At 36.1% G+C, this 25,907-nt stretch overlaps 2 protein-coding genes across 7 annotated transcripts in view; one reads left to right on the top strand and one right to left on the bottom strand.

Moving 5' to 3' along the window:
* Positions 1 to 188: 188 nt before the first annotated feature.
* On the top strand, positions 189 to 18,666 carry TRMT13 (tRNA methyltransferase 13 homolog). Of its 4 annotated transcripts, XM_007093635.3 has the most exons (11): positions 189 to 365; positions 2,841 to 2,887; positions 2,976 to 3,042; positions 4,991 to 5,053; positions 5,246 to 5,315; positions 5,471 to 5,577; positions 5,926 to 6,093; positions 8,439 to 8,511; positions 13,698 to 13,772; positions 16,782 to 17,214; positions 17,517 to 18,666. In XM_007093635.3, the coding sequence occupies exons 1-11, from the start codon at positions 219 to 221 to the stop codon at positions 17,710 to 17,712; spliced, it is 1,446 nt and encodes a 481-aa protein (XP_007093697.2). In that variant the 5' UTR covers positions 189 to 218; the 3' UTR covers positions 17,713 to 18,666. The 4 variants fall into 4 exon arrangements, with proteins under 4 accessions (XP_007093697.2, XP_042853927.1, XP_042853929.1 ...); XM_042997993.1 differs by lacking the exon at positions 5,471 to 5,577 and having other exon boundaries at positions 5,939 to 6,093; XM_042997995.1 differs by lacking the exon at positions 16,782 to 17,214 and having other exon boundaries at positions 17,517 to 17,645.
* LRRC39 (leucine rich repeat containing 39) overlaps positions 17,932 to 25,907 on the bottom strand; it is a 31,086-nt gene continuing 23,110 nt past the window's right edge. For all 3 annotated transcript variants that reach the window (XM_042997996.1, XM_042997997.1, XM_007093637.2), the window contains 4 exons: positions 23,211 to 23,356; positions 22,334 to 22,486; positions 21,023 to 21,162; positions 17,932 to 17,992 (listed from right to left, as the gene is read on the bottom strand). In XM_042997996.1, the coding sequence (XP_042853930.1) occupies positions 17,937 to 17,992; positions 21,023 to 21,162; positions 22,334 to 22,486; positions 23,211 to 23,356 (495 nt within the window). In that variant the 3' untranslated portion in view covers positions 17,932 to 17,936. The remainder of the gene's footprint in view (positions 17,993 to 21,022; positions 21,163 to 22,333; positions 22,487 to 23,210; positions 23,357 to 25,907) is intronic.

A 25,907-nucleotide genomic window follows, 5' to 3' on the forward strand; every position in this document is an offset into this window, starting at 1 on the left:
GGGGATAACAGAAACCGAGGGAAGGTGCAGGAGATTTGGACCTCGTCAGCCACCATCAGTTTTTTCCGGTTTTGCAGGAGACGGTCGGCAGTTCCGGGTATTAGCCTGCGTGGCGGGACTCGCGGTGGCCATATTTGTTAAGGGAAGAGGACCCAAGGGAAGCGGAGAACTTTTCTTCCCTTCGCCTAATGTTTGCCATTCCAAACGAACTCTGAATTATGGCGGCTTCTGCGTCGACCCCCCACACGACTGACTTTCCAGCTGAAGGTCGATGCAGTTACTACGTAGAAAAGAAGAAGCGGTTCTGCAGGATGGTGGTGGCAGCGGGGAAAAGGTTCTGTGGGGAACACGCTGGAGCCGCGGAGGTCTGGTATTACCCTACCCTCTCGAGAGTTGGAAATAAGTTTCTTGGTCCGGCCCCTCGCTTCTGACAGATTTCTGCTGTCACCCTGGATATTCTAGATTTTCCTGTACTAAGCGCAGTCCTGCTCTCCCTAGGGAGGGATGATGAGTCTTAGTGAAGTGCAGTGGTTTCTCGTACTAAGTAGAGCAGCGCCAGTAGTAACCCGTTCATTTTGATCCTAACTCTTGGCAATACTAGATCTTAATTTTACTCCAGACCACCGTCTCTTACACTCCGCCCACTCTCCCCTTTCCTGAGGGGTAAAGGTAGTTTAGAAAGAATAGTGGTCAAAGATCGCAAGGTTTCACTAATTGTGTTCTGATTGTTTTGTGAGTGATAATCACTTCTTTGTGAATGCGGTTGAGAAACTTTTGAAAAAAATTTATTTATACATACGAGTCTTTAATTGTTGAAAACAAACTGATGGTTACCAAAGAGGAGATGGGTGAAATAGGTGATGGGGATTAAGGAGTGCACTTCTAATGAGCACCGAGTGATTAAAATAAAAACGTAAGAAATATTTATTTAGAGTACAATCTTTTGAAAGTAACATAACTGCTGAAAGGGGTAAGGAAAGATTTAAAATCATGTAAGAATTGGCTCTTTTTCAAATCGGTAACAGGAAGGGTACAATTTTGTTTGATAATACAGTTATACATATAATTGTACTGTCAAACGATATACAGTTGACCCTTGAACACTTATTTAAACTGCCCAGTCCACTTACATATTTAAAGATGAGATAAACATCCCTTGATCAAAAAATGGGATTTCTGATAGAAGAAAGTTTTGTTCTCACTCTGAAACCTTCTATTTCACCTTAATGAGACATCTGGAAGATGAATGCAGTTGGTGACAGTAGTAGAATATGCCTAGATCCTTACAAGCTGATTGGTATTCCTGGAGAGGAAGGAATGTTGTTACTGGTCCCTTGAGGAAAGATTGCAAGATAAGTGAAAACACTTTGCATGACACGATTTGGTTTTCAATGTGGCATCCTACTGAATCTGTGATTTATGATATAATGGGGTGTATGTTTCCATCTTTTTGTCTTAAGTATCATATGTAGTTGAGACCTCTTGTACACATTTTTACCCACTGTTTGTTGTTGTTTTCTTACCCACTGCTTCTTAACTGAAGGTGATTTTGCCCCCCAGCAGACCCTTGGCAATGTTTGCAACATTTTGGTTGTCACAACTGAGGAGAGTGTTCCTGGCACCTATTAGATAAAGCCAAAGATGCCGCTAAATATCCTATGATGCGGAGGACAGCCCCCCACAAAACAGAATTACCCAGCCCAAAATGTCAGTAGCGCCAAGGTTGAGAAATCCAGTTTCTAAACCCAAATAATAAAAGTGCTTTTTTCCCCCAATTCTATGGTTAGGCTTTGGGGAGTCAACGTAGAGTCTTCCCTTTTCATGGAGGTTGTATTTTAGAGTCAGCAAATAAGGAAGAATAATGCACAGTTTTTCAAAAAATATTGAAAAGTCTCTTAGCCTTCCCATGAAATTCAGTCATTTCATGGGTATACTGGGAGGCATTCAGAACTGAAATAAACTGAAAAAAGAATTGTTAATAACAGTGAACAGTTAGCATTTACTATATGGCCAACAACATGCCAAGCAGGTTTTTAAATGTACTTTTAATATTAGCTCACTTAATTGTTACAAGCCTTAGGAGGTGAGACATACTCTCATCTTTTAGATGAGGCAATGAGACTACCTCAGGTCATTGAGTTAGAAGTTGATAGATCAATCCTAGGCAATCCTACTGACCTATGGTTGTAACTATTACACTATCCTCTTGCATACAGATTCATAAGAATATTGAATAGAATTGCTAGCACTATTAATTCTCCTTTGGTTTTTCTCTAGCACATGTAGTTAAATTCACGTAACTTAGAAACAAATGGGCTATAGCTGTGCTATACTGAAAACTTGCAAAGCCAGTAGGATTATGGCCACATACCAAATGGTTAAAATACCATATTTTATTGTTTCTAAGATAACTTCTTTTTCTCACATTTTAACATCTCTGAAATCAGAATGCACCTTAAAATCCATCACATGTCATATTTTAAATCGGCAGCAGATTTTTCTTCGAGGTGCCTAAAGTAATAGTGCAAATTATAGTCAGTGCTATTATAGATTCAAAATTCCATAAGTAGACCTTCTCTATAACCTATTTGAAGTTATAAACCCTTGTTGTCCAAAGCAGTATTTGCTCATGTATACATAAACCGGCTATGTTGGAGATTTTTGTTGTCAAACTCTGTGACCTGATTTTGCCAGTGTTTTATTAATGTCCTTTTAAGGTTTCCTTACCTTGTTTTGGGAATGCATAAGCTTATGATTACACTGAAATTATATTTAGTATCTGTAAGCAACGAATGTGATATTTTTTTTATACAAATAAATACATCATTTTTCTTTATTAGGAAGAAAATGCTCGGAAGAGAATTCTGTGTCCTTTAGATCCAAAACAGTAAGTATGGGTCAGATAAGGGTTTTTCTATGCTAGAAAGATTAACTGTCACAAGTCTTATTTTAAATAATTTTCTCTTTAAATTTAGCACAGTATATGAAGATCAACTAGCAAAACATTTGAAAAAGTGTAACTCAAGAGAGAAGCCAAAACCTGTAAGTGTTTGATCAGTAAAACTGAGTGGTGAAATGTGTTATATATAATGTTTATATGTACTTAGTTGATTACAAATGTGAATATTTAACAAGGCTCTGGCCTCAGGAGACTTGAATGTAGTAAATGCATTTGAGTATATATATAGACTATGAATCCACTTGTAGTCCTAATTCAGATAATAGAATTTTATGCAACAGGAGTGTCATTTAGAAAATAATTTCACAATTTATTCAAAATATTTATTTAGTGCTTACTAAATTTATTTCAATAAAATATGGTCCCAGCCTTTAAGGAGTTTGAAAGTAAACTTGTAAATAATGGATATTATTTAATAAGTTCAATCAAAGAAGTAAATATGTGATAAGAGCACAGACTTGTATAAAACTTAAAATTATAGCCAAGGGGTCAAGAAAAACTCCCCAGAGAGAAAAACACTTGAGCTGAGTCTTGATTTGGCCAACAAAAGGAAGAGGAGTCCTTCTAGGTGGAAAGAACTGTATGTACAAAGGCAGAAATTGAGAAACTACATTGAGACTTTCAAGGAACTTGGACTTTTTCTGAAAGATGTGGGGAACTACTGAAAGATTTTAAGCTAGGGAATGGAATGGCCATATTTACCTCTTACAGAACTTTCAGAGCAGTGTGGAAGGATGGCTTGGAATTAGAATGACTAGTTAAAAGCTGTTGCTGAAATCCTGGTGGGACATGATAAGAGACTAAATGAAAGAGAATAGAAAAGGGTAGAGAATAAATGCAAGAATTATTTAGGTAGCAGAATCAATAAAACTCAGTGGCTAAAAACCGAGAGTTGGATGTGTGAGTCTGAAAGTCAGTAGAGTAGTTAATTTGGAGGTCAAATACATACAGGTTATAGGCCTTGGATTTTTAAGTTACCCAGGGTAAGAGATTAGAAGGGTGAGGGAGGAACTCCACAGATATTAATTGAGGAATTCCACAGATATTAATTGAACATTTATGCCAGACATTGTACCAAGCACCCTGGCTATAAGAACATTACAGTCTAGTGGGAGAGACAAAAAATACAATATTGTCTGTGTTAAAATTGATTAAGTACAGAGTGCTATGAAAGAATAAAGGAGATGAACCTAATCCTTTTTTGGGAGAAATAGGGGATGAAAGAGATGGGGAAGGAGTCAGGAGGCTTCTCTGAAGGAGTATCACATATGAGACCTACAGGTCAAAGGAGAACCTACCAGATAGGGAAAAAAACATATGTAAGGGCCTAGAAGTGAGAGAGCTGATAGCCTTGTCTGGGATTGGGCATTGCACATGACTGGAGTATAGAATACAAGGGGAGAGCTGAGTAGAAGAGGAGACTCCAGAGGTAGCAGGTGATAGAGCATGAGACCAAGCACAGAACTATAGGTGACACTGACATTAAAGGGTGAGCTGTTCCCACCGTTTAATAAAAAAAATTAAAGATACTTATTATATCACACAAAAATACATAAAATAGAAGAAACCAGACCTAAAGCTTTGTAATATCTATATCTTATCTGCTTTTGGACCTACTGCTTCTCTGCTAAATAGCCGTATATAGTTGGTACTTTGTTGTTTTTTACTCTTACACCATACGCAAAATTGACAACCTTCGGTCTATATGCTATAGACAAGTGAAAACTTTAACAAAAATTACTAATGAGTTTCTTTAGACTATACACATTTATTCAGATAACGACTCACTAGAATATAAGATCCATGAGGACATAGAGATTTTTGTTGTGTTCTCTGCTATGGTGAATCCTTGACACCTAAAGCAAATTAAGGACCACAGTAGGTGCTCAGTGATTATTTTATTCCTAAATGGGAGAAAGGGAGGATGGCAGATACAGGGTATGGGAAAAAAAGAAGTATCAGTTTTTCAGCTTAATTTTTGTGAGCTCTTCACATTAATAACAGTATTGTTGTGGTTTTGTTTTTATTAAGGACTTCTTTATTCAAGATATTAATGCAGGCTTAAAAGATGAAACAGAAATACCTGAACAATTAGTAAGTACTTGATTTAATATTTAATTTTAAAAGGTGTTTGTAAGCTGTCTCCACACTGGGAATAAGCTATGTTCCACTTTTTGTTTGGAATAAATTAATTGTTTTGAATTTAGAATGTATTTTTTCTATAGAATCCATATTATTAGTGATGGTTAGTTCCCAAACCAGCTCATACCCCATTCTTGTATATAGGTTCCAATTTCTTCTCTCTCTGAAGAGCAGTTGGAAAACTTAATTAAGAAATTGCGGAAAGCAAGCGAAGGTAAGTCTGCCTCCAGTTGCAAGTTAAAATTTTTGGAATAATTAGGTGCTTTATGAGTTGATACCAATGTGGTTTAAAAAATGTTACTACCATTGTTCAGAGCCCTACGGTTTCATGTTTGGTTGCTTAAGCTATTGTGCTTATATTTGGCACAGGTTTGAACTCTACACTTAAAGATCAAATTATGTCCCATCCAGCATTGCATGATGCCCTTAATGACCCTAAAAATGGTGATTCTGCAGCCAAACACCTGAAACAGCAGGTATGTTTAGGCCATAGTAACTATGCTAAAATTGGCCTTTTGTTCATTTGTCAAAAGCTAACATTCTTTCTAAATATAGTTATTAATGAGATTTTGTTTAGTTTATCTTTCAGAGTACAGAATCTTTCCATTTCAAAAATATGTGGAAACATATATTAAAAACTTTTGGCGTGGATATGGTTCTGAGTACTGTGTTTTAAAAATCTTAAAGCAAGAGAAAAAAATTTAAAGCCAAACAAAAATTACCAATGTGCACATGCTGCCATATGTAGAAATTACCTTGATGTTTTCCCCCTTGAGCCAAATGTGTTTGCTCTAGTTTATAAAATAATCTTGTGAAGTTTGCAGGCTTCTATTTTAGGTAACATTGAAAAATTAAAGTTACTTGGTCCAAGAAGATGTTTTGTTGAGTTTGGAGCAGGAAAAGGAAAATTGTCTCATTGGGTTGATATTGCCTTAAAAGATGCTGAAAAAGTTCACTTCATCCTAGTAGAAAAGGTGACCACGAGATTCAAGGCAAGTGAAACCATGACAGTATATTAATAACCAAACTTTGCACTTTTCTTATTAAAAAAAAAAAAAAGAAAGAATGATACTGAGAAACATGTCGTTTTAAGAAAATGAATGTTTTGCGTTAATTTGATGTAGCTTTTTATTCTGATTATATTCATGACCTAAACTGAAGGTCATTTTTTAATCTAAATTTTGATAGTCCATTGAGCTGAGTTCTTAAAACTATTTGCAGAGATAAGAAAATATGTGGAAAGGGCCAAGCTCAAGCTAGGAGTTAAAAGTCTTAGGTCCTAACCTACCTGTGCCACCTACTAACTATTCATTCAGTAAACATTTACTGAACATACCATTAGGCACCATGATAGACATTGAGTGGAAGTCAAGACAAGTCCCTACGCTCTATTATTTATATTTAGAAAGGAAAGACAAATGAATTATAGAGAAGTATCAAAATATGAAAAAAAACTGTACAAAGTACAGTGTAGGTTCAGAAGAGGGAGTGACATGTTTTATTGCAGGGAAGGGATGCAAATGGCTATACAGGAAAGGTGATGCCTGAGCTCTGTCTTGAAAGGAGAATCACATTTCCTAGATAGAGGGTTTAAGAAGCATTCTAGGAAGTATGAACAACATAACCAAATACCTGAAACAACAGAGAAACATGGGAACATTTCTCTATGATGGGAATGCATGGTTCCAAGTAGAGTTCAGTGGTGATGAGATGGGAGAGGAGGGCTAGACTCTGAAAGGTGTCATATTTTATGCCAAGGGAAGGCATTTGACTTTAGCCGGCTACATGCTGGGGATACAGGAGAACAAGTTTAGTTCTTGTCTTTGAGAAGCTTACATCTAGGGGGTAGACTTACGAGTATTTCGGTTCAGTTTGCTAATAAGCCTCTTACGATAATGGTGAGTACTAGAAGCCCTTAGGAGCATGAAGATAGAACACCAGCCTTAGTGTAGTGTGGGTCACAGAAGGTTTCCTAGAGGAAATAACTGCTGAGAGGAGATTGAAAGAATATGTAAATGTAAAAGTTGGCGAAGAAACTAAAAGGGCTTTTTTTGTTTTGTTTTATTTTATTATTTTTAATGTTTATTTTAGAGAGAGAGAGAGAGAGAGAGAGAGAGAGAATCCAAAGCAGGCTCCAGGCTCCAAGCTGTCAGCACAGAGCCCAACATAGGGCATAAAGCCACAAACCATGAGGTCATGACCTGAGCCAAAGTCAGACACTCAACTGACTGAACCACCCAGGTGCCCCAAGAAAGGCTTTTTAAATTTTTATTTTAATGTTTATTTATTTTTGAGACAGAGAGAGACAGAGCATGAACGGGGGAGGGGCAGAGAGAGGGAGACACGGAATTGGAAGCAGGCTCCAGGCTCTGAGCCATCAGCCCAGAGCCCGACGCGGGGCTCGAACCCACGGACCGTGAGATCGTGACCTGAGCCGAAGTCGGATGCTTAACCGACTGAGCCACCCAGGCGCCCCAAGAAAGGCTTTTTAAAAGTTCATCCTAACAGTACCATTAAAGATATAGCAGAAGATTAATGAGAGATTAATGATAAGATTAATTATCCAGTAATTCAAGTAAGACATGAACCAGAGCTGAGGCTGTTGCAGTAGGATGGAGAAGAGAAAAAAAGTGTGAGAAATGCTAAGTATTTGGAAGCAGGGAGACTTGTTGATTTATTAGTCATTAAGTATGAGAGAGGAGTTATTTCGGGTGACACTTTATGGCTTTAAGTGACTTGTGGTGCCTTTTACCCGAAAGAGGGAATATACAAGGAGAAGAGGAAGAATAGGTTCAGAGAGAGTAATGATGAATTTAGTTTTGAATGATTTTGCTGTTGAAGTAGAACTTTCTAGTTCACAACTGGGTATGTGCCTGGTGCTCATCAAAAAGATCTGGGCCACAGTGTAGATTTGTAAGTCACAGGCACATAGACATAGATCAGAATGGTGATTGTGATCTTTCAGAGAGAGTAAGCGGAATGAGCCAAAAATAGTGTATTATGGGCTAGCAAAGGCAAAGGAGCTGGCAAATAACCTTAAGTTAGTCACTTAACATCTTTGAACCTTAGTTCCTTCGTCAGTGAATTGGGACATTTTAGAGTTAAAGGAAATAATGATACATAAAAATTTATAAAATTTTCAAGGCTTTTAAAAATGTATGATACTGTTTTAGAGTTTTCATCAAAGAATATATAATCTTAAATTTTTTAATTAGTGATTCTGTTTTTTAAGTATTAAAAAATAAGATGGGAAATTATTTCCTCCAAATTTTGAAAACAAATAGAAATCTTTTTAAATATAAAAAACCATTGTTATGATAATGTTATTTTTGTGCAGGTAGATGGCAAACACAGGAAGAAAAATTCAGTGTTTGAGAGACTTCAAATTGATATTCAGCACTTGTGTTTGAGTAAGTTGCATAACTTTCAGTTGCTCTACCATAAATCATAGAAGTTTCAAATTCTGAGGGTTGCTTAGAAATCCAATCATGCAGAACAGTGCTTCAGTGAAGACAAACTAAAATTAATGCATTGTTAACATAAAATGTTATATCTAACATTTGAATGAATGTAAATTGAATTAGCATTGGAACTTTTTTCCCTTTTTTTTTTTTTTTTTTTTTTTTTTTTTTTTTAAAGAGAGCAAGCATGCAAGCGAGCGAGAGGGACAGAGGGGGAGAAAGAAAGAGAATCTTAAGCAAGCTCCACGCTCAGCATGGAGCCTGACATGTGGGCTCGGTCCCACAACCCTCGGATCACAACCTGAGCCAAAATCAAGAGTCGGACGCTCAACCGACTTGAGCCACTCAGGCACCCCAGGGTTGGAACTTTTTAAAATGGGGTTTCAGGGGCGCCTGGGTGGCGCAGTCGGTTAAGCGTCCGACTTCAGCCAGGTCACGATCTCGCGGTCCGTGAGTTCGAGCCCCGCGTCAGGCTCTGGGCTGATGGCTCGGAGCCTGGAGCCTGTTTCCGATTCTGTGTCTCCCTCTCTCTCTGTCCCTCCCCCGTTCATGCTCTGTCTCTCTCTGTCCCAAAAATAAATTAAAAACGTTGAAAAAAAAAATTTTAAATGGGGTTTCAGTATCAATTAGAAATGAAGTGTCATATTAGGGAAGAGTTTAAAAGCGCTAATAATATGTCCCTATATTATTTGTTTGTCTTGTTTAATTATGAGTCTGTTCATACCATACACTAGCCTTCTACCTATAATTAACATGACTTTACCTAAAGTGTTAAAGAATTAAGGTAGTTCTTTGTCTAGCTGATGGCAAAAGATACTTCCTAGAAAGTAGCAAAGGAAATAATTCATCTCTCTGTAAGTCCCATTTTGTACACACACACACACACACACACACACACACACACACACCCACCCACACACACCCTTCAGTCCTACTCTTTGTTCCTTTCTGTACCTTTTTATAGTTTTTCATATTAATATAGACATGTCCTAGTAACCTCTTCCATCCCACTAATTAATACAGCTTTGTAAAGCAACCCAGCATTTATGTATAAATCACTGTATTTAAAATTATTTAACTGAGTATATTACTTTTCTAAAATTGAAAATTCTAGACAAGTTTTTATGGTAGGTGTTGAATTCTTATTAAGCATTACTGAAAAGTAGCCTACCATATTTCTAAGTCTCTGTGTGACTATTCTGTGCCCACTCTGTGCCCCCATTCCATATTGTAAACCAAAATAAGAGAGATTAGTAGGGAGCAAATAGCTACAATCTAGTTCACTACTGCCCTTTTAGAATTTGTACCAGTTGAAAAATCTCTCTCCTGCTAAACAATGACCTACCTAAAAATATAGCCACCATTGAAAATGTGAATCATACGGGCGCCTGGGTGGCTTGGTCAAGTAAGTGTCTGCTTTGGCTCAGGTCATGATCTGCAGACCTCCATACTTTGGCTTTTTCTTGATATTGAAAATAAAAGACTTAATGAGACACTGAGAGGGATTAAAGGTAATTTTGAAATGAGAAGATGACATTCAGTGAGAGGACTTCTCTTCCTGGGGGCACAGTTGGAATTGACTATTCATCATTTTAGGGAAAGAGGAAGAACAGGAAGTTTCTGTTGAAAGAGTTCACCAGAGACATCCCCCCTTTGTTTTTTTCTTCATTTATTGTTTTTCTTTTTTGGGCTTTTCTTAAACTTACATATGTGTGGTCAAGAGTCAAATAGTGCTACAAGTTCTCAAGTTTTTATAAAAACAGCACCAACCACTTCCTCCCTGCCATGGTTCTTTCTTTAAATCCAACCACATTTACATCTTACAGGTGAATTTTTATATTTATCTCAAGTGTCTAACAACAGGCTTTTGTTTTTGCTGCTCCTTTTTTTTTTCCAACCATTATCTGCTGGTTTTTCCCAGTGGAAGATAAAGATTTTCTACTCCTGCCCCGCCTCAAGTGCAAACACTTCCCATTCCTCATATTTCTAATATGCACTAAAGATTGAGTCATCATTTTTTTTTTACCACAGGAACATGTATTAAATTACTTTTTCCTGTACAGTTTTTTGTTGTTGTTGATAAATTAATAATTTATAATTTTGTTTACTTGGTTTTTAAAAATGTATTTGTTGTAATACATTCATCAAGTATTCTATTACTTTCCATCTTCCTAAAATAATTCTCCCCTGTATCCTTCAGACATGTTCCAATCCAGACTGGATGCCCTCTGTTCTTGGCGCACAATGATCAGCATTAAAACTCTCTTCAGTCTCATCCTAGGGATTTCTTCGACTCTCTGGATGGGAATTTCTTTTTCCATATTTTTTCCCACATCTTCCTCTGTCGAGTTACTCTTTCTTCGGGCAGAGCACCTCTTCCTATAGCTTCCTGAGAAACAATGCATTTGAGACCTTGCCTTGTCCGAAAATATCTTTTATTTTGCCTTACACTTGACTTGCCTGGGGATTTGTATTTCAAGGTTGAAAATCATTTTCCTTTAGAATTTTGAAAGTTTATTCCACTAGTATTGTTTAAACATTCAGTGCCATTCTGAATCTTGTTCCCTTGTATGTGTTCTGCTTTTTTGTTGAAATTTTATAGGCCCTTCTTTGTTGTCAGTGTTATAAATTTTCACAGGGATGTGCCTTCATGTGGTTATATTTTTGTCCATTGTGCTGGACTCTTCCGTTTATAGCAGAGGTTCTCAAGTGGAGGCCATTTTGTCCACCAGGGTACTTTGGCACTGTCTGAGACATTTTTGGTTGTCATAGCTGTGGGTATGCTGCTGGCATCTAATACAGGCCAGAGAGCCTCCTAGACCAGAGTCCTGCTAAATATCCTGTAAGGTATAGAATAGCTCCCCACAACAAAATTATTGGGGCCAAAAAGTCCATAATGCCAAAGATGAAAAATCCTGATTTAGAGATTCTAGTACTCTCAGCTTTCTGGGAAATTTCCTTGGCATTCTTTCTTTCATGATTTTCTCTACACTACTTTCTCTTTTCTCCCTTTACATAAGAATTCCTATGATTTGGGGTGCCTGGGTGACTCAGTTGTTTAGGCATCTGACTCTTGGTTTTGGCTCAGGTCACGATCTCAGATCATGGGTTCAAGCACCACATCAGACTCTGCAGTGGTGGTTCAGAGCCTATCTTCCTCTCTCTCTGCCTCTCTCGCATACTCTTTCTGTCTCAAAAAAATTTTTTTCTCATGATTTAGCTATTAGACCTACTGGGATGGTTTTCTACTCCTCTTGAATTCTTTGTTTTATGTCTTTTGGTCTCTTTTTTATACTTTCTAAAATTTTCCCAATTAATTTCTCCTATCATAGTTTTCATTTCTAAGATTTTTTTCTTTGAATTTACCTTTATTATATCTTGTTCTTTTCTCTTAATTGCCATATCTTACCTTTCTGAGGATATTAATAATGGTTTTTAAGAATTATTCTCCCTTCATAATCTGCTTTCACCAATTTGCTCTTTTCCATTTGTTTTGGTCTGTCTCTTTCAACTTAGAGGCTGTCCTTAAACAGCTAGTGCTCCTTGATGGTATGTTCTTAGGATTGAGGGACTCAGAACTCCCAAGTCCTCAGGTGGAATTGTTGACTCTGAGCTCCACTTTGGGGTGATCTGCCTAAGATGTGATCTTTCCTCTTGGGTTGGTCAGATTCCACAGAGGAGAATCTTCTGATCACCTGCCTACAGGTTAAAGATCTGATTGCATACATTCTGGGACCCAGTGGGGAAAGCCATATGCACAACTCACTTATTCCTGCTCCTTTACCATACTTCAACTCTCAACTTCCTATTGTCCCTCAATCCACTGACCTCCTGATGCTCCAGAGAATTCATGCATAGTCTTCTACCAAGTGGGAATTGTAGCTACTCAGCTCCACTTCCAAGGTACCTGATGGCCCCAATTCTTAAGCCTTTTGAAGATTTGTGGAATAAATTTGGTTAATTCGCAGCCTTTCCCACTTTTGTCTCCTTTTGACCTCTTTCAGATTTTGTGAGTTTATACCTTTTCAGAAATCCTTTAATTCTCATGTTGGTAGAGTTTTGGGAGGGAGCAAACCAGATACTTGTATTCAATCTACCATCATTTCCCAGAAGTTCATCTGTTCTATTTTCCAAGCCCAAAGAAATAGGGGAGAGAGGAAATGAGGTAATTTTCAAGCATAAAGCAGAAGGGCTTTCTTAGGCACCCTTTCCCTTCACCCTAACTGATGGTAAGTCTCTTGAACTATCTTAATTTAAACTTCTATCTTCCCTGACACAGGCAAACTATTCCACTTGGTACCAATTTCTCCTGGCATGTAATATAATACATTTGAAAGCAAGCAACAGAAAAGTTGAATTTACTAAGTACTTCCATTGGACTGTTCCACTGTACTAGGTGCTGTGGCTGGATTTGTAGTGGGAAGCATACTTTTCATTTCGGAATCTTAGAAAAAGGAAAATGAATGGGGAAAAAATGGAGGCCATAATGAATGTAGTACGTTTTACTGCATTACCTTGTGGACTTTTTTTTTTTTTTTTTTTTTTTTTTTTTTTTTTTACTTTTTCAGGACTGTTATGAATATTTTCTTTTTTCAAAATAATGTGAAAAGCTTAAGATAACATTTTATTTTTGAACATGAAGATATATTTAAAACTATATAACATATAACACGGTTATAATATCCAATATAATATTGTATAATACATATTAATATATGTTTATCATGTGTATTATTTGTTCAAAATACATCTTCTAGCAGGGAGAGTTTTGAGTTCTTTTATCAATGTGTTAATAATATTTAGCAAAATAAGGCTTCTACAGAGGAAAGTCCTGGGTCAGTATATAAGAAATAACATTGGCCTAAGAGTCAAGAAACTTTAACTTGAGAGGAAAGGCGAGAGGGAAAGAAAAGGGAAGAAAAGAAGAAAGAAACTTTAATTCTAATTCTGGCTGGTATTTATCAGGTCACTACATCTTTGAGTCTCTTATTCATCAGCAATAAAGTGAAGTTTTTGTTTCAGTCTCTTCACGCCCTAAAATCTAAAGGTTCAAATTGGTTCTCTCTTTCAGAATGCCATGTGAATGCCTTATCTCAGAAGAGAGCTAACTCGGTTCTCATTTACTTTTATTACAGACAAGATTCCTTTGCTAAGCAAAGAAAAACTACCCGTGGTAGGAATTGGAAAGCATCTGTGTGGTGTGGCAACAGGTACGTAAACATACTAATGATGTTTACATACTAGACAAACACATTAAGTTTTAGCTTTACATGGTCCCAAACATTGAAATAGTCTCTTGAGTAGTTTATACCACTTATGCTTAAACTCATTAATTTTCATAGTAGCACTGGCCCTGTGTTATATCAAATATAGCATTTTCTTATTTATCTGCTCATTTTGGCCATTTGACAGGATGAATTAAGAGTTTTATGTGTAAATACTGAGTCATGAAACTTTGGGTTATATTTCAACCGAAAAGGAAACAAATCATTTATGGAGACTGTATGATTCCACCCCAGAAGCTACTGAGTTTTTTGAGGAGTTGCTTGGGAAGGATTCTGAAACCTCTCCTACCAGAAGATGGTTATGTACCAGGATTCTGGGGAAAATGAAAAAAGAAATGCTAGGTAAAAAATCTAAGATCTTATCTTAGCACTTAGATCTGTCAGGTGTAGCAAAGTAGAAAGAGCATCGGATAGTCTGGGATTCAGCTGTGCTGTGTAACCTTGGCAAATTACATAACCTTTCTGAGCTTTGGTTATCTCATCTGTAAAACAGGAATAATAACATATAATTTACCAGGTTACTTACATGTGAGTATCTGGCGCATATTAGTATTCAACGAGTGTTAACTACTATTACATCTTCTTCCTGGCTCCTGCTGATTTCCTCATCTCCCATCCAGGGATCTTGGAGCCTCCATAAAATGTTACTCAATTTGGCCAGAAATGGCTTTGAATATTGTATATCTGAGTTGTCCTTCATAGTTTTTAAGAGGACTTTCATGTACCTTATCTCATTTAACCCTCAGAAAAGCCTCTAAAGTAAGCCAACTCTATCCTGGGGAGGAATAAAAGCACCCTCATTTACTCTTACCATCTAACTCAAGTTTCTCCAAAGTATAATCTATATATTGGCCATTTTTCCTTGTTCCACACACTTTCCCCTCTTGATTCACTCTATCTGAATTCTCCCTTCATCACTCTACTGTCTTACTGAAAAATCTCTGCTGCAGTTGCTTGCCCTTCTTAAAATTGTTTCCTTCTCTTTTGTGATTCTTCTTTCCTGATTCTTCCCCTACATCTATGCCATTCTTTCTGGTTTTCTCATGGTCACCTTCCACTGCCTGTTCTTTAAATACTAATATTTGGACCCATTGGCTGCACACCTAATATGTCTTTCCCCTCAGAACTCTTCAATAGTTCCTAATACCTACAGCTTAAAGTCCAAGGTCTTTAACAGGACAACCTGCTGTCAGTGTGGCCTCTGCCTTCCAGCCTTTGCTAGTTCCTGCTTGCCCCTTTACTGGTCAGCAAATTAAAAGCCTGTATACTTTTCCCATGTACTGTACTATGTCAATTTCTAATTTCCATAGTGTTTATCATCATTCCATCTGCATATCTCTACCTTATTGTATTTCAATTTGTTATATAATAGCTAATTTAGTTAACTATGTTTATCTAATTCTCCCACTGGGCTGTGAAATTTTTGAGCACAGGGAATGTGCTAACACAATGGTTGGCATATAATAGAAACAGTAAGCATTTGAGTGAATGAATAATCTTGGCCACCACTTTGCTGTGTGTCCTTGTCCCTTTCTTTGGTGTGTGGCTTTGTCCTTTAAGTTCTTTGTAAAGGAGAGGTTGAAATAGATTGTTAAAGCTACTTCTGATTCTAAAATAACTTCATTCTTTTAATAGTTTTTCTGGGTATTCACATTTCTGAAAATCATTTACTTAGGTCTAATACAAATAAAACACTGACTGAATATGTTTTGTCAGGAAATAATAGTTTATGAAATAATAGATTAGCTATCCCTTTCTCCCAATAATGTTTGTCGACTTAAACTCATATATTGAATTAAATTTACTAGTAAAAAAATCACTTAATAGTCACTGGTGACATCTGAGGGTAATACAATTTTAAAATATTTATGTTTCTGATTGACTAAGCACAGCATGCCAGTCTAATCAGACAGAAAATATGGGTTTCACAGCATAATTTTGGGGTCTTTCCAATATTGTCATCAGTATAGTGGTCTTCAGTGGGAAATAGTCTTACTCATCAAAAAATCTATTTGTTGGGGCGCCTGGGTGGCGCAGTCGGTTAAGCGTCCGACTTCAGCCAGGTCACGATCTCGCGGTCTGTGAGTTCGAGCCCCGCGTCAGGCTCTGGGCTGATGGCTCGGAGCCTGGAGCCTGTTTCCGATTCTGTGTCTCCCTCTCTCTCTGCCCCTCCCCCGTTCATGCTCTGTCTCTCTCTGTCCCAAAAATAAATAAAAAACGTTGAAAAAAAAAAAATTAAAAAAAAAAAATCTATTTGTTTAGCTTTTAGGTTTAAAATTTTCATTTTAATTTGGAGTACATTCACCTCTAAGTTTATGTGTATAATCATCGTTACATCGCAAAGCTTGCACACAAAAGGTACTAACTAACTGCTGAATGAATACATAAATACCTGTAAGGCTGCTCAGTGAGGCCTACTTTCCACAGTCTGACTCCCTCTTCTCAACTCTTCAGCTCATCAGCTTTTGCTGTGAACACCTTACATTTCAGGACTCACACCTAACATTAAATCTCAGCAGATGCCTTTCCCCTCAATTTTTTTCTTTGGGTTTCTTAAACTCAAAACTTTCCTGGAATGTAAGTGTAGATGAATAATTTTTTTCTGTACAAGTCATTTCCTCAGCTAGAGCAGGAAAAATGAGAGCCAGTTTAAGTAGTTAGACTAAAAGTTTTTACAAACTCTAGATCTTAAGCTTCAGACAGTTTTGGGGGGGGAAGTAGATTTTATGCAGAATAAGTCACCAGAGAAAATTAGATGCTAACAAGAACACAGCAAACATGAACAAATTGATAATTCATGGATGAATTATTACAAGTATAAAGCTAAGTAGGTTTTATTGTTGGGATTTTAGAAGCCATACTGCTGAATAAATGTAAAAAATACTTATTTTTAAAGATGATGTGGTTTGGGGGGCCACATAATTGTGTTTGCAGATCTTGCATTACGATGTTTGGTTGAAACCTATGCTGCCAGTTGTGAGGAAAGGAATGAAGAACCTTTAGCCAAACGCAGAAAGAATGATAAAACAGACAAAGAAATTAACCCTTTGGCCAAGGAAGGAAATGAGAAAAATGTCCCAGAGAAGTGGACCCCTGTGGCTGGCATTGTTATTGCACTCTGTTGTCACCACAGGTGTGATTGGAGACATTATGTGGGCAAAGAATATTTCAGGGCTCTAGGCCTTGGAGCAGTGGATTTCCACTACTTCCAGCGAATGAGTAGTTGGGCAACTTGTGGGATGCGAAAAACATCTTTGGAAGCCTCCAACGTGACCTCAAAGAGAAAAGATAAGCACAGTGATGACAGTGAAGAGCATGACGATGGGGGATGCAGAATCACGGACGACAGCACTGAGAGTTTGCCTGGGTAAGTGACTACTTTGAAATGCACAACACTAAGGCAGAAATGTTTTGTTATTGCTTCAGGTTTTTTTAGATAAGTGTTACCAAGAATCTATTGATGAAGATGCATTTTACCATCCAATTTTAGAATAAGTTAAAATACACTTTTATTGTGGCATAAATAAAATGTATCTTGGAAACATGGAACATAGCACCTAGTATATTATGGGTTACTTAGCAACTTTTATCAATAAATAGAAGTGACTACAATAATTTTTTCATAAACTCCTACAAATTTTAATGATGTTTTGTGTTTATTCGATTTAGGCTCCTTACTGTTGAAGAAAAGAAGAAAATAGGGCATCTTTGTAAATTGCTGATTGACCAAGGCCGAGTCGAGTATTTACAGCAGAAAGGTTTCAGTCCTGCTTTACAGTATTATACAGATCCTCTGGTGTCTTTGGAAAATGTATTGTTAACTGCTTTACCAAATCATTCTTCATCACCAGAAACAAGTGCTTAATGGAAAAGAAATTTTGAACATCTGTCTTCCACCAAAAAAAATTTTTTCAATTGTATTTTTATATTCATGAAAATATAATTTACATAGCAGATAATGTGAACTTTAAAAAATATTGTAGCCTCATTGAACTTTGGCAATAGCTTTGATTTTTACTTTAGAAGTCCAAACATTGAGTTCACCAAATTCCCAAAGTAATTCTTTTCAGCAGGGCATCTTGAGTTATATTATCCGTCAGTATCCATAGAGATTGGTAAAGTAGTTGAACAGTTGACTTGGTTATCTGAAACACACATAACATATCAGTACACAACCAGCACACTAACTTTCTATTTGTATTAATTTTGGAAATTTTTTTCCTTGGTTTTATTCACTGCTCTTTAATTCTCAAGTTCAAGATGTAATGATCAATCATCAGTTCATAACAAGGGCCAATTTGAGAATTTGGTTTATGTATGGATTTTTTGTCCATTTAGATCTGGTAAGGATAATCAGTTGTGATTTTTTTCTAATGTAAACAAATTCAGAGATGTTCACAATTAATGAATTCACCTTCCGACTTCCAGAGCCATACCTGTATTTATGTATTAGTTGCATTTATCCATGACAAACAACAAAACTAAAGAGATGTTTTCAAGGGAAATAAGCTATTTCACTTCATTTTTTAATTGATTACCTAGTTAGAATTTCCAAAAAGATAAGATAAACCTCATTCACAAATTAAATTCAAATTTGCAGATAACTTCTGAAGTTAATTAGCTATCATATCTTTTAACAAGGACAGTTTTATACATATAAGTACAGCTGTAAGTATATTCTCTCCTTTTGGGGAAAGTAATTTGGAATGAAATGGAAATTAGATAATGAAACCAAAAACAACTTCACATTTAGGCCTCATTTAACTCATAAGCAGTTTCTATGCACAAGCAGATATTAAACTGAACCTATGGTAAGGACTGTTACTCTCTTCATATTATTCTTGAATTATTTCTGCCTTTACTTGTAAAAATTGTCTTAATCATTGGTACCTTTGCCAAGACAAAGATCTGAATTACTAATTTTAGATCCTATAATGATATTCTTAGGTAACTTTTTTATCCTGTAAATAGATCTATGATTACATGAATTCTAAATTAGAAGCCTAGCCCATTTTTAATCCCTGGCCTTTCTACTTTAATCTCCTTTGTTTTCTGAGACTGCCTAGATTCAGATCCTACCCTACCACCTCAGGGTATGATCTTGAGCAACTGCTTAATCTCTTTGTGCCTCAATTTTCCTTTTTAAATGAGGGTGAAGATAATAATACTACCTACCTCAGGAGGTTGTTGTAACAAATGAGATAACGTATGTAAAATGCTTAGAACAGTTCCAAGCACAATGTAAATACTCAATAAATATTAAGTGTTATAGTACCAATTCACAAATCTATTTTTAATAACAATAGGCAGGGTTGGTCTTATTATTTCTGCTTAAGTTGTAACCTTTTTTCTCTTTTATAATTTTTATGCAAATATTGTTAAAGTAAAGTAGTTGGATTATTTCTAAAGTTAATTACTCATCTTCCCAAACAAAAGAACATAAATGAAAGTAATACATCATTCAATAATTTACATGAATTTACTGGATCAGGGAATGCTAATTTGTGTCTTACAATCTGTTTTGCATCATTGAACAATTTATGCCGAGAAATAAAAAATATTCTACAACAGGCATAATCTCAACTATGTTTCATAAAACATACATACACACACATAAGAGTTATGCTGATAACAGCCCTGTGCCCATTTAACTTAATGATATGTTTCTGACAATGGTTCCAAGTACTTTATGCGCAGGTAAGGTTGTCGTTACACAAGCTATACGTGGAGATTGTTGTTTTCCTTGACCTTGTTTATTTCCCTTACTACAATATCCTAAGGAAGTGACTATGTGGGATATGTATATTGGTATCCCTTGACCTGCTGAATTTGCAGGGTCAGCAAACCCCTTCAGGAGCTTTAGATGGATCTACACAACTGCCTCTTCCTGCATGTCCCACAACCATGTCCAATTTACTTCTCTTCCACTTCTACCACCAAACAGCTTCTACACTTCATTTCCCCATCTCAGCATCACCATCCATCCGGTTGCTCTAACCAAAAACAGATTAATCTTGGAGTCTTCTCTTTCTCATCATTCAGTCATCAGTTCTGTCCCCTATCTGTCTTACATAATTATACCCCAAACTAAGCCCCAAACTATAACTTTACTTATCTTCCTCCAATCTATTTTCTGTGCTATCGTTTCTATGACTTGCTGTCACAGATCAGATGACCATTTCCTAACATCCTCCACTGGATGTTGGTAAAAATGATTTCTTCTAGCTAAAAAACTCATTTGTTTGCTTGGATTACACTTATTCTCCAAAGTAACTATCTGAAGATAAATTTAACCTTTTGATTCAAAAACTTCACATTTAAAACAAAAAAATTTCACATTTTAGTGAATTATAAAACCATGATTTATATTACTCTAGTTTCAATGTTTTTATTAACAGAATTGTTTCTTTGGCTTCTTCTAATCTTGGTTTAAGTTAAAGGCTTTAGTTAAGTGATTTAATTCTTAATTATCAGAGACTAAGTGATTGAAATTTATATATCAAAACCTCACATTTTAACTATTGGTTAAAATCTCTGTTCTCTTAATAGTCATCCCTAGGCAGAATATTGTGTTGCTATTTGTGGATTGTAGAAAGAAAAAAGAAATGACAGGGAAGGTAGTGTTCATGAGTACACAGAAATATATAATAAACTGATAGAATTAGGTAGTGAAGATTTAAAGACGCACGTCTTCATTCATCTGGTTGTGCTTGAAGTGCTTAGCCAAAGAAATTTGTTTCCTGTCTCTACTTGAAAAATTTTCTGTATATTTACAATTTCTCTCCAAGCCTTTATCAAAATTGTGAACAGATTCGAATTTCATTTTTTTCCCCTCCCACAATATATATATATATTTTTAAATATTTATTTTTGAGAGAGAGAGCATGAGCAGGGGAGGGGCAGAGAGAGGGAGGCAGAGGATCCAAAGCAGGCTCCATGCTGACAGCAGAGAGCCCAATGCGGGGCTCAAACTCACAAACCAAGAAATCATGGCCTGAGCTAAAGCCAGATGCTTAACCGACTGAGCCACCCAGGGGCCCCTCCTTCCGCAATATTGACCAAGAGACAAAATTTGACGGAAAAGGTAAGATGTAATGAGAAATCTATAAAGGAACTTATATATATACACATTCTTCTACCAAATATTTGGCTTGTGTTATAAAGAAATCTCATACCTGCTCTTCTCCGTGACTCCTGTATATATATATGCATAAACTGAAGGCCAAATAATTCCCGTTCCTCTTCTTCATCTATGCTTTCACTAGGAGGAAGTGTTACTTCCAATTTCAGTGGGTTGTCTCTGAAGTTGACAAACCTAGCAGTTCACCAAAAAACTATTTTTATAGGTGCCATAGAAGTGAACATTTATTTCCCTAGCAAAAGATCAAATGATAATATGGTAAATTAAAAAAAAAAAAAAGTTTCAATAACCAGACATCGTGGTGAGATGTGATAAGTCCTAAGAATCTTTTAAATTTCTTTTCTAGAAGGAAGAAACCCTAGCTTTAGACAACTTATTTTCAAAGCTTATAGAAGCAACTGTTAGTTCCTACCATATATTTAATGTGGAACAGTTCAACTTCCCAGAGCAATTCCAGGGCATCTCAAACATACAATTAATGCTATGAAATTAAAGTTTCTGTGTATGTGTGTGTGTGTGTATGTATTTTTTTTTTAACATTTATTTTTGAGAGATAGAGCATGAGCAGGGAAGGGGCAGAGAGAGGGAGACACAAAATCCAAAGCAGGCTCCAGACTCAGCTGTTAGCACAGAGCCTGACTCGGGGCTCGAATTCACAAACTGTGAGATCATGACCTGAGCAGAAGTTGGACACTCAACTGACTGAGCCACCCAGGCGCCCCTTAGTTTCTGTATATTTTACAGACTTACTTGTGTCTTATTTATCATTGTATCTTCACCATCAATTACATGACCCAGTAGCTGCTGAATTGATGAATGAATGAATGAATAAATGAATGTATGAATGACTTTGTTTTGGAAATTGTAGGATTTGATGTGAATTCGCATGTCTTACATTCTCTGTTAGGAAATTAAATTTTGGAAGTAAGACACTTGAGGGAGTTCCGAGAGTAATTAACTTACATATTTACTCTATAACATGGTTACCTGTGTCCATAGTAGTCTTTTAGAAGGAAAATAAGCACTATTTTTATACCTTTTGCTTTTATTTGTAGATGAGGTTTGTTAGCAGTTACAAAGCGATTTTCATAAAAATGTCACCAGCAGAGGGTATTCCTTAAAGCTGATAATGCCAGTTTGACTTTTGTTTCAAGGATTCTTGAATAATTTTAACCAGTGTTATATGAATCCTACTTATGTGATTATAGAATTTCAAAGTTGGAAAAGATTTTTAAATATATTCATTCATATGAATGAGAACTCAAATCTATTCATAAAATTGCTCTATATTACTGTGTTCTGCAACCAGAAAGGAACATGTCACTTTTGGGTCTACAACTTTTACCTCAGATTGGTCATCTCTTCCATGCACACTGGAATATCTTGCAGTTTATTGTTGCTGAGAACAAGAGTACCCAGGTTTTTCATATTGCTGATTGTTTCTGGCAAGCATGTTATTTCATTCCGTTGCAGCCATAATGTATGTAGAGTTTGCATTCTGATGAATTAAAAGAGGTTTCTGTGATTAATCCATACATAATATGAAAACCCTGATTCTTAACCTAAAATCAAAGAAAGGTAATCTTTTATAACATCTCCTTTAACCAGTATATCCGTTAACTGGTTTCACATTACCTAATTAGGGAAACTGCATCAGAGTCAATCCCTACCTACACTACAGTTCTCAGCATGTGGTGGTAGAAGAGAAACCAATGTATTTTAGTGAATTCTTCACTATTTGCATAGGATTTCTTAAAGAACTGCTGTAAATGTTATCTAATCTGAATTAGAGTGTTAGGAGAAAAATCAGAAATTATTAATATGCCCAGTTAGGGCAAGACAAGTATGCATAACAGACTCTGGGCCAGGCTGCCTACATTCAAAACCTAGACTGCACACTTACACTGTGATCTTGAGCAATTTAACATCTCCACATGAGTTTCCTCACACATTCGTAAAGTGCACAGAGTGCCTGGCATGCACTAAATAATGTTATTGTTTGCCATATTCATGTCAATATGGTCACGTCAGATAGTCAGTTTTTCTCTCCCCAAACCCTTAGGCTTATTTAAGTAAATGAAAATATTCGGTTAAAAAGTAGCATATTAGTACTATGTGGATCTATTGTGATTGATTAGGTAGGGTCCCCTTTGTTTTGTCTATTATTTCTTATTTATTACGGATGGCTTCAACACATCCAATAGCATAGAAAATTATTTTACCTTTCTATAGTATCAGGAAGTTGTTCAAGTCTGTTGCTTCCCATGTCGAGCCACTCAAGAGCAGGCATGTTCAACACAGCAGGAGGGATTGTAGTAAAGTGATTCATACTCAAATCAAGGTGAGTAAGCTTTAACAAATTGCTAAGCTGAAGAGGAAAGCAAAATTTTTCAAAGTGAATGTCCACAACGTAAAGTACTAGAACACTCACATTGCTAAAGGAGATACTTCACATCAAGGAACATTCAGATTACACTTGGGCTTTATTTAGTCCTAGTAGTCCACAATAAAATAAATTAATTTTGAAATAAAAATAAAGCTAAAAAACCTCCAGATAAATGAAAAACTTGTATAGAAAGTTCATCTATTCCAAGAAAACTTATCTTCCAAATACCCAAGTTCCAGGGTTTGCAGAACCTGCTTGTGTTTTCCTTTCATCCTGTATCTGAGATTTGTATGGGAAAACCCAAACTTCAAAATATTATTATCTTTATTGAGCCTTCTTTTTTGCGCCTGATGCTTTACATGCGTTAATCACAGGATTTACTGTTTGGTAATTCTATTTTTTAAATGAAAAAATCAATAAAAATGTATTAAGAATAATATATCAAACACCAGCATGCTCAGCTTAAGAAAGAAAATATAGAGGTGCCTGGGTGGCTCAGTCAGTTAAGCGACTGACTCTTGATTTCAGCTCAGGTCATGATCCCGCTGGTTCATGAGATTGAGCCTAGCATCAGGCTCCATGCTGTTGGCACGGAGCTTGCTCAGGATTCTCTCTCATCTTTGCCCCTCCCCCTGCACATGCACGCTCTCTCTCTCAAACTTAAAAATATATATATACTGATATGACTGCCTCCTGTGTACTCCTCCCTTCTTCCTTTCCAGAGGGAACCCCTCTCCTGAATTTGGTATTTAATATTCCTGCATATGTTTTTTTGTTTTTATTACTATACACAAATATGTTTTCTATATATTTCTCTATTATTACTATTATATATGTTTTCACAAAGTTTAATATTTTTATTTGAAGATTTTGATAGTGTACTTCTCTTTAACTTGCCTTTTTCTCTCAACATCAGTATCTCAATATATTCATGATGCTTATAGCATTAGTTTATTCATCAGCTTTATAAGATGAATATCGTATTTCTATTTTATGGACAAAATGGGTGAGAGAGGCCATGCAACTGGAAATGATGGGTGATGTGCACTCAAGTTTTCATGGACCTAAGGCCACAAACCTCTTGCCATATAACACTGTAGTGAAAGTTTCAAAATGTGAGTAAAAATTTAGTTAACTTTTCCAAAAAACTTTCCATTTATCTAGGCAAGTTCTGTTTTATTTTTATCTCCGGGAATGTTGAGATTCCTTCCACAATTTTAACACCAAAAAAAAAAAAAAAAAAAAAAATGAAACACATACACACCCAGTGTTTTGTGGGTAATGCAAAAAAAGCAGGAAGTTTCCATTTAGGAGGCGATATTTCTCTGGCTTTAGAATTCAAGCCACGGACAAAACACTTTTTCAAAATCACACCTTTAAAATTTTTCAAACGGTTTAGAATGGAGTATAAAAAGATTGTTTTTACACTGGCATAAATATGTTTTGTGTGTATACATGTATGCAGTGTAATGGCTGAGAGAGAAGTCTCCTGTTGCTGAGTTCTCAGTGGTACTAGAACCCTTTGATTGTATCATATTAAAAATGTTATTATCATCTGACAGTCTCTATTTTGCATATGTGAACATTGAGACCTAGTTATATAAAGTGGTGTGTTTGAGGCTACACAGCTACTTAGGGGCCATACTTGGAAATAATCCCAGGCTCAAATCTTACTTTAGTATTAGTTCCAATAAAACCTATTTCTTATGTGAAAAAATTAAGGTAAACACAAGTTAACAGACATGTCCAAATTCATACAGCATTTTAAATGATTGAACCAATCCCAGAAAGAAAATCACAAGAGTTAGAAATAAAATATTTATTGGCCCTCTTGTAAGTAAAAATTGTCCCTGTGATCATCATTTTTATCATAAGCAAGTGCATACATTTCATTAACTTGAACTGTTGTAAGATGAAGTAGATAAAATGTAGAAATTATGTTTTACTTGCCAGAGTGATAATTATTGGTGACATATTTACTGCTCTGGGGAAAAGTGATATTCTCACCAAAAATAGTGAGTGGAGAATGGAAAAAGGGAATAGTCTTTCTACTTTGAGTTTTATTATTTTCCTTAACTTTATTTTGCAAAGTTAGAACACCTTGGAAATTTCTTTGCTGATTGTAAGATCATTAAATATGTTTGAAGTATGTTTGAAAACGTCTATATCTCTATGACCAGTTTGGCTTTACTAATAACAAGGTTATCATACCAAAGCAAAGTCTGAAGGCTTTCCAAACCCATTGCCTTGCTTTTACTTGGTAGAGCCAAAGAAGCTAGCAAAGAAACACTTCCTAAACTGAAGAATTCATTTCTTACCACTTCAGCTGTATCTCAAAAAAGGAACACTGTATAAACACCAACTAGTAAACAAAAGAGCTTTTCCATCACCACACTGTGCTTTATAATAACCATTTATTCATCCAATAAGCATTTACTAAGTAACAACTACAAGCTAGGCTGGGCCTTCAATAGGAAATAGAAATAAAAAAGACTCTTTGCTCTGGCCTTTTAGGAAATCACAAATGATGTCA

This window comes from Panthera tigris, chromosome C1 (assembly GCF_018350195.1).
Source record: "Panthera tigris isolate Pti1 chromosome C1, P.tigris_Pti1_mat1.1, whole genome shotgun sequence".
Taxonomy (NCBI): Eukaryota; Metazoa; Chordata; class Mammalia; order Carnivora; family Felidae; genus Panthera; species Panthera tigris.

What these genes read in the sequence shown, in the direction of transcription:
- TRMT13 (XM_007093635.3), top strand. Translation starts at nt 219, where the DNA reads ATGGCGGCTTCTGCGTCGACCCCCCACACGACTGACTTTCCAGCTGAA. An exon ending in TGTCCTTTAGATCCAAAACA is followed by an intron (nt 2,888 to 2,975) that starts GTAAGTATGGGT and finishes CTTTAAATTTAG; the next exon opens with CACAGTATATGAAGATCAAC. An exon ending in CAGAAATACCTGAACAATTA is followed by an intron (nt 5,054 to 5,245) that starts GTAAGTACTTGA and finishes TCTTGTATATAG; the next exon opens with GTTCCAATTTCTTCTCTCTC.